The following is a 14,230-nucleotide window of genomic DNA, read 5'->3' as shown; positions in this document are numbered from 1 at the left end:
GTCCATTGCAAAGTGTCTGAATTTTGATCACGTGACCATGGGGATGCTGAAGTGGCCATAAGGGTTAAAAAATGGACATAAGTCATTTTTTCAGTGCCATTGTAGCTTTGAATGGTCCTAAATGAAATGTTATAAGTCAAGGATTACTTGTATTCATGTTGGTCTGGATGTCAATATACTGAGATGTGATCCAGGGCCCTATTTTAGTATGTTCTGAGTTATCTAACACGTGTCCTTGCCTTCAAGTCAATATGAGTATATTCCGATCTCCAGGTTTCCTTTCTCTACAGACAAAAAAAGGACTTGTCTCAGCACAAATCCTGCCTTGTTCCACTTTGTGCTTTCCACACATTCAAGGAAATATCTGAATAAGTTGTAATGATAGCACAAAGTTCTCCAGTGAATTTTCATAGCTGAAAATGAACTTGCAGCTTGATCTCTTGAGTTTTAGTCTAACACTTTAACCACTGAACTACATGTGATAATCAGTGCTATGAAGTCATTTTTCTGGAAATGATGGGGGGGAAAAAGATAAACAAATTGTGTAAAAATCTTATTCAAATTGCTGTTAAATTAGCAGGAATTTGGCCATAAATATTTGAACTGTAAGAAAAATTAGCTTTCACAGGGAACCAGTGTAGTGAAACAGCTACGACAGTACTTTTTTTAAAAGGGGGGGGGGGCGGTATAACTTAAAATGTCTGTAACCATGGTGTCTATAACCAAGTTTAATACAGGTTTCTCTGGTATGATACCATACAATAAACTTTATAAGGCCATGAAATGATAATTCTTAAATATATCCTGATGTGGATTTTCCCTCACATTAACACCTATTTTGAAATATGTATTTTTTATTTTTGCATTTTACAGTTATAAACAATATTTTTTACTTGAATGAAGTTCTATATCAAATGAGACAAATACAATTATGGTGTTTATGGTGTAGTGCTTGCTATACTGGGGAATAAAGAGGAAAAACTGTAGGCAACAATGCACATAACCCCCTTTCTTGCTGTTTTACTCTTATTGTGGCTTCTTCTAACAAGGAATTATTGTTGCTGTTATTTTAGATTTGCAGGCTGTCTAACTCCAGTATGATTCTATATTAGTGGTCCCAACCTTTACAACTTGGTGGACTGGTGGGAAGCGGAAAGGAAATGGTTCTGTGCAAATGGCAGGTGCATTTGTGCAAGCAGGGGCACATGCCTGCTGCTTGAACAAATTGAACTTTGCATGCAAATGTGTGCGTGCACTATACACACTTACCCACCACTTGCAATGTTTGATTCCAAACGGGCTGTGGCTTTAGTGCAGAGGTGTGAAACTCGCGGCATCACGGCGATGTCATGTGATGTATTAGGACTTTCCCCCCTTCACTAAACTGGATGTTGGCAGGGCCAGCATGTGACACATCTGACCCGCGGTTAGAAGCAATAATAGAAAGTGCTTAGTAAATTGATACTGGTTTTCTGTGTTAAAAGAAATGGGTTGTTATTTTCTAGAATTTGTTGATTCTCTTCTGAAATGATTTTGGACATTTGGTTAATTATTTTTCTACTCAAATGATTAGTGTTTTTGGGAAATAATGTAGTTTATTATTTTTTTATTTTTTTAGTGCGGCATTTGGAGATGACAACTAAAAGGAAAATTATTGGCCGCCTGGTGCCATGCCGATGTTTTCGAGGGGAAGAAGAAATCATCTCAGTGCTTGATTACTCCCACTGCAGCCTTCAGCAAGTGCCAAAGGAGGTTTTTAACTTTGAACGGACATTAGAGGAGCTTTATCTGGATGCCAATCAAATTGAAGAACTTCCTAAGGTAAATGCTTTCTTTCTATAATATGTAAATACAGCTGTCTAGCTAAGTGAACTTTTGAAGCATACTCTATCAAAAACATTCAGCATAGGCAAAATCCATTGTGGCAGCTAATAACACCCGTATTCTAGTCTTTAGAAAAGATGTTTCTGTTGGCTTTACTTGCAGATATAAAAAGATTACATAATAAGATAAAACTGGATTTAGTGCCTGCAAGTACAGCGACTCAAAATTTTCTATTACTTCAAAATACTGAGAGAGATATTGCAAACACCCAAAACCATTTTTTTTTTTTGTTACTGGGGAAATTTGGAATTTTTGCAGCCCTTATCTACTGGCTCCAGGAATGTGCTGGGTAGTTTTGAAAACAAAGATTATGTCATGCCAAGGATTACATCCCTTTTATTTTTTTTAGTTAAAAGAATCTAAATAATGAAATAAAATTGGGGAGGATCATGGATGGATAGGGCCTTTAGTGTGCCAGAGACCCATTTCTATGTGGTATTCGTGATTAGGGATATAATATTTTGTTGACTGTTATGTATTTTAAATTTTGTATTGTTGCAGTTGTTTTTATTTCATTTTAATTTTGGCTGCTTCCCAGAGTCACCTTGTTGAGATAGATGGCTATACAAATTGATTGATTGATTAATTGAATGAATGATAAAGAGAAGGAAAGAGAGAGAGGAAGGAAGAAAGGAAGAAAGAAAGAAAGAAAGAAAGAAAAAATATGACTGAAAGCTTTTCACTCATACATAAAAAAAGTAAACCGTATGTCAAGACTGCTTCACTCAGTAACCAAGAAAGAAACCACTCAACTCCATTTTGCAGAATTAAGAGTACTTTTACTGGTCATGAGTAGATAGTAGCTAGGCAAAGCAAGGTCTGAGGCAAAAGTGTGCGTAATCATAGATAACAATATGTGACCCAACCCCCTCCCCCTGGTAACCTCAGCCCCTCGTCCAATCAGTACACCCCATAGGTGTCATGTGGGAGACATCTTCAAAATGCATCATCAGGTTGGTATGCCGGATAGTTGGTCTGGGCGGCAAATCCTTTATCTGCAGCATGCGCAGTAGATGGTGAGAACACCTCCCTTTATTCAGTCTCTCCAGTGCTGACACTTCCCCACCCATAAACAATGCCCCTCCTCCTGGTTTCAATGGCAGCCGATAGCAAGCAGCAAAAGAGAGGCTGACACCGTATCAGCACATACACGCATACGGGTTTTTTGTGTAATGCAGATTTATTTCATTACTTATCAAGACATTTACTATTTACCATTTGTATTATTAATTATCCATTCATGAAATATTCTTTCTGCACAGAATGGATTATACATATCAAAACAGTGCATATATACATACTATAAAATTTTACAGATTTTGATATGTCTTACTCTCATGTAAATAAGACTATATTAATAACTCATTACCTTAATTAACTCCCATTAATTTCAACAATAAAATTAGAGTTTCGCTTAAAACTCTCGTATTATTCTGTAGAACTTAATTTTGTTTGTTTAACTTAATAGTATTATAAATATCCATCCAAGACTGAACTGGGGCTTTGTTTAGCTCTTTTCCTATCCTTATAGCCCAGTTCAGATACTTGCTGCAATGACGTTTTCACTCCATTGAACAACTGGAACAATTTAATTATATTCTCCAGGGGTTGATGTAAAAGTGATATATACATAACCAAGTCATTTCCTAGCTGTACTTATCTGTTTATAGAGAAGGCTCTGGATACCAAATCATAATTTTCTGTGTCATAAAAATGTGATGAAGGTCAGTTTCTGATGTATGATTCAGGTATATTTTTTTCTTTTTAACATAGTGTGCACTGCTATGTAGTTATATACGGTATTAATATGTTATTTAAAAACATATTTGGCTTAAAAAAAACAGCATAAAGCATTGTATATTCAACAAAATATAGTTTATATCTTAAAACTAGTAATATATCATTTTTAATATTTATTCTTATACTTTTGGCATTGTCACTAAAGCATTCTCCACCACCATCTTCCTGTATTGCTACTGCTGATTATAGATAACTGCTTAATTTACCCAAGAAACTGGACTAACTTTCATACCTTGGAATACACATTTTTAGTGTCAACTCATGGCATTCTTCACTCTTCCCATCTGGATCCACTCCTGTTCTCATAATAAAGCAACATAACAGCATTTAAGAGAAAATTCCAATTATAGGTGATATAAAACTATCATATTCCAGGGCATCATTTTGCTATCGAATGGCTAAGTTCACATGAATATTTTCATTCAGTATGAAGGCATATGATAATAGAAGTCTTCTAAAAATATAAATGCAACAGCCCCTTTGATTCTGTGGTATCTGGCATATTGCATTCTCATAATCATGATCTTGGAACTATTTTTTGTTTGTTTGTTTTAACCCCTCTTCAATATAATTGGTAACAACAGGAGGAAAAGCAGTTACACTGCAACTTAGAGGCTGGAGGCTGGATACATTGTTTTTTCTTCTTTTTCTTTGATTACTTGAGATACAAAGTTCTTTCAGTTGGTTTACTGACAATGATAGTAGGAAGAGCACAAGTTGTTTATACAGGTGCCTTTTGGAAGTTCTATCACTAGCTATAGGAGGGAAGACAACATTTTGACTTGAAAGATAATAAATGAACCTTTTTGAAGTTTATTAAAATAGCCTTGAACCCTATAGTGGCAGTGTCTGCAAAATTGAAAGAATGGCTCAGCAGGAAAAAGAAACTGTAACATTGCAAATGATTATGTTTGAAATTCAAAATCTATTAGTTGTGACAGAGAGAATTGAAAAGAGATTGGAGAATATGGAATACAAAACAGAAAAATCTGATGGAGAAACTGAGGATGTTTACCAAATGAAGAAAGTGGAGGACAGACTTCAAAAGATGGAAGAAAAAAATGAGCAAAGAGATAAGAAAACTGTCGATAATGACAACAAAGTGAGCGTGTTTGGTAATGGCAAGAGCAGAATATGGAAAGGGGAGATAGATGGATTGGAACTCTACCCCAGACTTCAAAGCACAGAAGAAGAAAAGAAAGAAAAATTGACAGAGATAAGGAGAGAAATCTTGACAGAAGCATTAGTGATAACCAAAGATAAGCTGATGGAAAGAACAGATGTTGGGTTTCAAGCTTTTATGAGATACGAAAGGAACAACATGTTGCCAAGAGAAGTTTATACAAGATTTATTAATAAAGTAACTAGAACATTAATGCTACAAATGGCAAGAGATATAAGACCGTACTATTACCAGAAAGATACAGGTTGATGCAATGAAAATGTATAATAAAAAGTAAGCTAAATTTAGTTTACTAGTAGTATGTATAAAATGAAGCGACAATAGCTATAGTGAAATAATGATTAATAATGATAACAATACATATAAATATATTAGTTTGATAATATGAAATTTTATATAAACAACACATGGAGATTATGAGAGGAGGTTTAAAAGCTTTATCTAGAATAAGTTATAAAGATGTATTGTGATTGGATTTTAGGATGATTTAATGGAATGTTATCATAATCCTATTCTAGATTTTGAATATTATATATAAAAGGATGTAAAAACAATTATAGTCAAATTAAGGTTGAGATATAATAATTGTGATATACATAAATATAGGTGAATTTAAAATATGCGATTTGATATGAAAAGCAGGTGGTGATTATGGAAGAGATGCATGGAAATACTGTAACCAACTGACACACTTTCTACAATTGGTAATGGAAGATGGGTTTTTTATTTTTATGTTTGGCCTTATTCAAAAACAAATAAAATTGTTTTTTAAAAAATAATAATAATTGGTGGTGGCGGCGGCGGCGGGGGGGGGGGTTACCAAAATGTCATTGTTGACTTTACAAGTCAAGAATGACCAGGTCCATTAGGATTCAGTTTCAAATAAGACAGATGTTAGTTTTATTCTCTGTTGGCAGCAATGAGAACCTTCATTTTAGTTTATTTCTGTTTATGAGGGGAAAAAACTGCTTATCTTCCTGATGTGTAATAACCTGAAATTTCTATTTCTATGACTATAAAACAGGAAATATATATCAAATTTTAGTACTACAAAACTGTTAATTTAAATCTCAGTGGTATTCTTTTGTTTCTGGTATTTGCCATACAATTTAATACAATGAAAATGAATTCAGTTTATCTCAATAGCAGGAACAGTGTTAATAAGAGTAGGAGTAGCAAATAGTAGTGAGCAATGCCCTGCCAGTGCTGAAAATTAACAAGGATGTAGTCCATTTTTCTCTTTACGGTCTTTGCTGTTGGACAGAGCGATCCTTTGCTTCTAATCTATCTTAGATCAATCTTATGTCCAAACCGAAATTTGAGAGTTTATGATAGTATGTACTGTATAGTTTGTTGCACTGATATATACTATTTGTTCCTAACCGAATCCATCTGACTCTATTAAGCCTGTGTATTTCATTGACATTGATTCGAAATGCAATTGCTCTTCAAGGACTATTGTCTGTTAGAACTTAAGCATGAGCTATATCCACAGTAATACTATGGATAAAGGAGGCGTTTGAAAAGCCATGTGTGTTTCATCACCTACAGTAGTATACCCGAGGGCTCAGTGTATCCTGCCATTTCCATTTATTTTTCTCCAAGTCAACGTATATCTGCTGCAGTTATAAAAATTAATTGTCCACAGCTTCATAGGTGGACAGTGAAAAATAAGTCTCTTTTTTTAAAAAAAAATCATTCACTTTTTGCTTCCAATGAGATAATTTAAAGCAAGTCAGCAACTTGGTTTCCTAGAAATTCCTTTTTATGCTGTCACACTTCTCTTTAGTATAATCTTAATGTACACACTTCCCCTGAAAATAGAAACACCAACAGGAAAAAAAATGAAAACGAGAACAATAAACAATACAATAAAACTTTGGGAAAGGTATACACATTTTAACAATGTAACAAAAAGTTTCTTCACTCCTACCCCCCAGACTCTGTTTGCACCTGTCCAAGGAGCTACACCTCACATTTTGAGAAACCTTGTTCTACAGCCTATGGAAGCCACAGGGATTCGAAGGTTTCTTGTGAAAAGTCAAGCAGACAAAATTGGGAGGAATAAGATAGTTGAGAAAGAATGTTGCAGCAGTCAACCAGAACTAGACCTCACAGTTCAAGTGTAAAATACAGTATTTATACAGACCAATGATGGTGAACCTTTTCAGCACTTAGTGCCTAAAAGGTTGTGCAGAAATGTTGCACGCACATGCTCATCAGGATCGCACTCTGGGAAAACCAAACTTCTGGATTCTAGTGCGCATGCGCGGCCAATTATCAGCTGGCCAGGGTGCATGTGCAGGCCAGTTTTTGGCACTCTTGCACATGTAAAGGTTATCATTCCACATGCATGTGCACCAGAAATCCAGAAGACAAACAGGCAAGCTTTAGGCACATGTGCCATAGGTTCACCATCACAGATATAGACTATTGTAGGTCTACAGAAAAGTTCTTTGGAAATTATTCAAAGTGTCAATATTAGTCCTTCTTGTCATTTCCCCTTAAGAGGAAAGGGTAACCTAGCTTAATATGAGAGCCACTTTGGTCTAGTGGTTAAAGCTTACTTACATGATTGTTGTTGGGGGGAAAAATAGGAGGAAGGTATGTGGGGTGTGTTTGCTGCCTTGAATTATTTATAAAAATAGTAAAGGCAGTATACAAATAAATAAAATTTCTCCAGTTTTAACTAATACAATGTGTATTATGTGTATAAGTTTTGTTCTTAACAGTTTCTTATCAGCAAGTGCTGACCTTAAATTGAAAAAATAATCCTTGCCATTTTTCTGTTAGAGCTCAAGCCTACAGCTCCATACTTATAAAAACATTTTAAAATCACATGCTTTTGTTTAAAGCCATTGAAGCACAAATACACCAAATAAGCCTAACAACTTATTACATATTAATTGGACAGACAGTGCTAAAGTCCAAAGTTTTATCGGCATTTCTTAAGATCAACAATTTACATTAACAAGGCTATAATGACAATTTATATTTTTCAAGACTGGAATCATTAATTGTCATAGGTTTCTTTCAAACTTGCTCAAATACCAATCTTTTCCACTATGGACCTTTTGAGATGCCTTTCAGGGTTGAGAATTATACACTATACTGAGAATATATATTTCACTCTACTTTTATGCTAACAGTAATATTGGCAGTGTAGACATTCTGTCTAAAAAGAATAAACAGATTGAAGTTGTTTTCAAGTTGAGTTTAATTCCTGGTGATTTGAATGGATCATCTATGCAATTTTCCCAGCATGATGAATACTGTCTAGAAAGAATAAACAGATTGAAGTTGTTTTCAAGTTGAGTTTAATTCCTGGTGATTTGAATGGATCATCTATGCAATTTTCCCAGCATGATGAATACTTCTGTTACAGCTTTCTGCTATTGTTTTTTCTTCCCAGTATAACTCAAAACCTAGACAAGACTTAAGCAAGGGTACATATTACATATCAGTAATGTCAACTTGACCAGGGGGGCATTTGCCCAGGTTCGCCTGGTGCGCCAGTTGCGGCCCTACCTGAATCGGGAGGCCCTCACAACAGTCACTCGAGCCCTTGTGATCTCTAGGCTGGAATACTGCAATGTGCTCTACATGGGGCTGCCCTTGAAGAGCATCCGGCGACTTCAGCTAGTCCAGAATGCGGCCGCGCGAGTGATTGTGGGCGCACCACGGTTCGCCCACATAACACCTATCCTCCGCGAGCTGCGCTGGCTACCTGTTGATCTCCGGGTGCGCTTCAAGGTGCTACTTACCACCCATAAAGCCCTCCATGGTAGTGGATCTGAGTACTTGAGAGACCGCCTTCTGCCGATTACCTCCCTCCGTCCCATCAGATCGCACAGATTGGGCCTCCTCCGAATTCCATCCGCCAGTCAGTGCCGACTGGCGACTACGCGGAGGAGAGCCTTCTCAGTAGCAGCTCCGACCCTTTGGAACGATCTCCCCGTGGAGATTCGTACCCTCACCACCGTCCAGACCTTCCGCACAGCCCTTAAGATCTGGCTATCCCGTCAGGCCTGGGGATAAGATCCTAATCCGCCCACCCGAATGCTGAATGAATGTTGTGTTTTACTGTTTTATTTTATTTTATTCACATATTTTATGTTTTGTCTTGCACTCCTTCCCACGAATTGTAAGCCGCCCTGAGTCCCCTCAGGGAAAAGGGCAGCCTATAAATGACAAATAAAACTAAACTAAACTAAATGTGCCAGATCATTATCGGTTTTGGACAAATAAGATTTCCTGAGAAAATGTATATAATAAAAAGGCTGTTACAAGTAATTACATAACATTTCTCTTATTTGTTATATTATTATTTATTTCACAAACAAAGGGGATGAAAACATTATTCCTAAGATAACCATTTTCGTAATGGAAATTAGTTTGCACTATGCTGCTGCATTTACTTGTGCCAAAGAGTGGCTTTTATTCAGTTCTCAGACTTCTAAAGAAATATATTTTGAACAGACTTCATGAAATATACCAAAGGCAGTTATGCAAATGCAAATCTACACTTTAGATATTTCAGATATATTCATTTGCAGTTTATTCAATATATTTTTTTAATTTCCCATAGGCTAGATGTTTACTCTCTTAAGAATAATAATAAGTTTTATTAATTCTACTATGAGTGCCAGTTTTATATAAAGGTTAAAGACACTGGACTAAAAATCAGGAGGTTATGAATTCTAGACTTTCTTTAAGCACAAAACCAGCTAGGTGACTTGGCCCAGTAATTCTTCCTCAGTCCTAGAATGAAGGACAAATCACTTCTGAAAATGTAGGCAAGAAAATAGCAGGGATTTGTCTAGGCAGTAAACTGGAGGAGTCAAAACTGACTCAGACACAGCTGCGCACAAAAAATCCTACTGCAGCAAGATTCTGCTTCGGCTTTAATTCATAGTTAAATAAAATGCTATAAATTTTAAATATTGGTGTTATTTCCCTTTTTAAGCTAATTATAAGTTAAGGTGACCGTCTCCTGTTCAGCATGTGTCCCTCTTCTTACTTTTAAAAATCTGCAAAATTATATGTATCCCCAAGTTTTTCTCAGAAGTAACCCTTCTATTTTTTGCACTCTTGTTAGGAAACTTTGTTAAGAGAAAAACCTTATTAACATCTCTTTGCTAGTTACATATCTTCTTATTGTTTTTATGTGGAAGATAATGTTCTCTCTCTATGGTTGTGAAGTAGAAACATGATTAAAGAGATTAAAGAGAAAATTATTCTAATATATCTACTGATTCTTACTGCCTATTATACCGTATATGTTCTGTTTAATGCTCTCTTATAGAATTGCTCTAAAAACATACTAAAATTTTATTAGAAATTGTATAACTATTTTTCTCTTGCTTTTTTTTTAGCAATTATTCAACTGTCAAGCTCTACGTAAACTGAGTATCCCAGATAATGACCTTTCAAGCTTGCCAACCAGCATTGCCAGTTTAGTTAATCTCAAAGAACTTGACATCAGTAAAAATGGTAAGAAAAATATGTTTTTGTTTTTGTTTACCATAGATTCATAAATGTTTAGCAAGGGAAAGATAATAGCTATTCCAGTCTTTTCAAGAGATTACAACAGAGGTGGGTTCATACCAGTTTGGACCGGTCGGCCGAGTAGATAGTAACTCATCCGGACACACACACCCCAAACTGGTTCTATCGTCGTCGGCACCATCTTGATTTTAGGTTCTGCGCATGCGCAGAACAATCTTCATACGCTGAAAAGTAAATTTTTCCATTTTCTAACATTGTGCAATTGCACAGACCTTTTTAAGGTGCAAATGTGCACACACGCACAAATTGTTTTTGCATGCTGAACTGGCAGTAATGCCAGCAGCAACCTACCCCTTGATTAGTATAGCTAACTTTATTTCCAGAATGTTGTATATTGCTAATTTAAAAGTAAACACCTTTGAATAAAAAGCTTTCTTGATTTGAGAACACCAACTATACTGAAATATCAGTTGCCATCACATAATAACCACATTTAAGAAAACTGAACAAACATGACACTATGCAAATGTTCATGTTTGATGCTATTTGCTGTTGTGCCTTCGGTAGTTGAATTCTGCATCTAGCTGCCTTGTTTAAGCTGATGTAGGGAAGTACAAAAAGAATAAGTCAGCAGAGCCATTGCAATAACTGCTTCATTTTTCAGAAAAGCCCCATTATTCCCATAAGGACAAGATACAAGTCATTAGTGTACCTTAAATGTATTTTATATTGAATTTAAATTGCATTACCACAATCAAAACTATTTAAGTCAATGTTAACTATAACAAAATAATTTTGTATTTTTGTAAACAAATTCTTTATACAAATTAGTTCTCTCTCTCTCTACTCAATGAAGCAGTGGACGTGATGAACCAGGGCCTTGAGGCCGTTAAGAACTGGATGAGCGCTAACAAACTGGTACTCAACCCGGACAAGACCGAGTGGCTGTTGTGTTTCCCTCCCAACAATTTGGCTGATATTCCAACACTCAGGCTGGGGGGTCAAATTTTATACCCCTCAGATAGGGTCCGTAATCTGGGAGTCCTCCTGGATCCACAGTTGACCTTTGACCATCAGTTGTCGGCTGTGACCAGGGGGGCATTTGCCCAGGTTCGCCTGGTCCGTCAGTTACGGCCCTACCTGAACCGGGAGGCTCTCGCAACAGTCACTCGAGCCCTCGTGATCTCTAGGCTGGAATACTGCAATGGGCTCTACATGGGGTTGCCCTTGAAGTGCATCCGGCGACTGCAGTTAGTCCAGAATGCAGCCGTGCGAGTGATAGTGGGCGCACTGCGATTCGCCCACATTACACCCATCCTCCGCGAGCTGCACTGGCTACCTGTCGATCTCCGGGTGCGCTTCAGGGTATTGATGACCACCTTTAAAGCACTCCATGGTAGTGGATCTGGGTACTTGAGAGACCGCCTTCTGCCGATTACCTCCCTTCGACCGATTAGATCGCACAGACTGGGCCTCCTCCGGATTCCATCTGCCAGTCAATGTCGACTGGCGACTACACGGAGGAGAGCCTTTTCTGTTGCAGCTCCGACCCTGTGGAACGATCTCCCCGTTGAGATCCGTACCCTCACCACCATCCACACCTTCCGCACGGCCCTTAAGACCTGGCTCTCCCAGCAGGCCTGGGGATAAGTTCCTAAATTACCCACCCGAGTGTTGACTGTTGAATGCAAGTTGTGTTTTATTAATTATTTAGTTTACTCACTGTTTGTCTTTTATTATTGCACCCCCTTCCCTGTGGTTGTAAGCCGCCCTGAGTCCCCTCAGGGAGAAGGGCGGCCTATAAATCTTAATAAATGTCAAATGTCAAATGTCAAAATGTCTCAATGTCTCTTATAAAATAGAAAAATGCTTTCTGCTAGATTTAATGTAGAGGTATATATGTTTGTAATTTAAATAAGGTAAATGTAACATTTCATTGTGAACCAGTAAAATTACTATGAAACTAATGCATAGTTTTGCTTAGTTTACAAATAATCTTCTAAATTTAACTTGAAGCTACCGAACAATGCAGTCTTTTACTGCATTGACTAAACTCAACAACTATAATTCAGAAAATAACATAAAAAAGTGGAAACAATAGCAATAGCAGTTAGACTTATATACTGCTTCATAGGGCTTTCAGCCCTCTCTAAGCGGTTTACAGAGTCAGCATATCGCCCCCACAGTCTGGGTCCTCATTTTACCCACCTCGGAAGGATGGAAGGCTGAGTCAACCCTGAGCCGGTGAGATTTGAACAGCCAAACTGCAGATCACAGTCAGCTGAAGTGGCTGCAGTACAGCACTCTAATCACTGCGCCACCTCGATAGATATTACTGCTTTTGAACTTTGTATTGGAGAAGACTCATGCTATGCTGGATAGATAAAAAAACAAATCAATGTGTCATTGTACAGATCAACTCAAAGTTCTCATACAAGGCACAAATGATCAGGTGCAAATTACCTTACTTTGGACACAGTATACAAATATCTAGGGCTATGGAGAAGGCTCTATTAGTGGGAAAGGTAAAAGGAAAGAGAAGAGACCAATTAGCAGCAGGGTGAATGGACTTTTAGAAGACATAGCAAACTAGGCTAGGGACAGATCTTCATGAAGAACATCTAGAAACGTGGGTGCTAGAGTCAACAACAACTTGATGGCTCTTAATCAATCAATCAGGATTTTTAAAAAATCAGTTGAGATATTATGTAATTATTCATTTTTCTAGTTTTCTATTCTTTTCTATCCTTTTCATCTGTGCATGTGATCAGTTTTATTCATGTTCAGTTTTAATCTGAAACCCCATAAGATGGAACCTATCATATTTATTGCTATGTGCATAAAGGATGATTATGAAAAAGTAGCAGACAGGTGAAAAACTATGATATGATGTTTTATCATAATATTTATTATTAACCAAATTATGCTGGTAGAGCAATAGCATGCTGAACTCTATATTGCTTTTCAGACCATTTCACATAATATTTTAGAACAGTGGTCCCCAAACTTTTGGATGCCTGCCTGGATCCAGTGCATCTGTGAATGGAGCTTCACTCACTTGCATCGCCCAATTCCTTGTGGGCTATGGATTGGGGCTGGTCCATGGCCCAAGGGTTAGAATGTTCAATTGTTTTGAACAATTATTAGCTCGAGATTTCCTCAAGATTTTGTGTTGACTGAACAACAGCAGTATTCCCTGGTTCAAGAACTCAATCATCTAAAACAACTGCAAGGGGAAGACTGAAAAAAAAATGCTTCCTGATTTAAACTAGCCAGAGTATCATATTAGAACTGGAATTCTAGTTTATTTTACATTATAATTTGTTGAAAGCAACTAGGATCAGAATCTTTGATTTGATTAGCGTTAAAAATACTTTTGTTTTTGAAACAGTTTATGCTGTCTCATGTATGCTTGAGAAAAAAAATGAGGTGGCAAGAGAATGCAGCATTATCAGACTAATTTGTGTGTGGTTAGCTTTGTGACTTAACTGTTATTTTTGTCTTAGTTCAAATGAGGTTCAAATTATTAGTAGTTCTTGAACTGACAGTTTTTGGAGTAGGCGTGAAGCAAATTGGCGGGGAAGTAGAACTTGTGGAATGAATGCTGTAGATCAAAAGCAATATAATATATACAATATATAAACAGAAATATAATATTCAGCTTGTAATTCAAAATCATTTCTAAATTTGTGAAATATATTAATGAACATGGAGACAAAATATCTAAACCTACCTAGAAAATGAATAACATATGCATGATTGGTGATCTTTTAGATTATGCAATTGAAACATATTTTATAGCCTTATAATAATGATAAAATTCACGAAAGCATAGTGTAATAATGGCAATGTTTA

At 36.7% G+C, this 14,230-nt stretch overlaps 1 protein-coding gene across 1 annotated transcript in view; it reads left to right on the top strand.

The window, feature by feature from the left end:
* The first annotated feature begins 1,623 nt into the window (after positions 1–1,623).
* The window catches only part of LRRC7 (leucine rich repeat containing 7), a 120,830-nt gene continuing 108,223 nt past the window's right edge, over positions 1,624–14,230 (top strand). Inside the window, exons 1-2 of the mRNA XM_032217205.1 lie at positions 1,624–1,821; positions 10,243–10,360. Coding sequence (XP_032073096.1) covers positions 1,633–1,821; positions 10,243–10,360 — 307 coding nt within the window. The 5' untranslated portion in view covers positions 1,624–1,632. The remainder of the gene's footprint in view (positions 1,822–10,242; positions 10,361–14,230) is intronic.

This window comes from Thamnophis elegans, chromosome 5 (assembly GCF_009769535.1).
Source record: "Thamnophis elegans isolate rThaEle1 chromosome 5, rThaEle1.pri, whole genome shotgun sequence".
NCBI classification, from domain to species: domain Eukaryota; kingdom Metazoa; phylum Chordata; class Lepidosauria; order Squamata; family Colubridae; genus Thamnophis; species Thamnophis elegans.
This window is presented reverse-complemented; position numbering and strand designations above follow the sequence as displayed.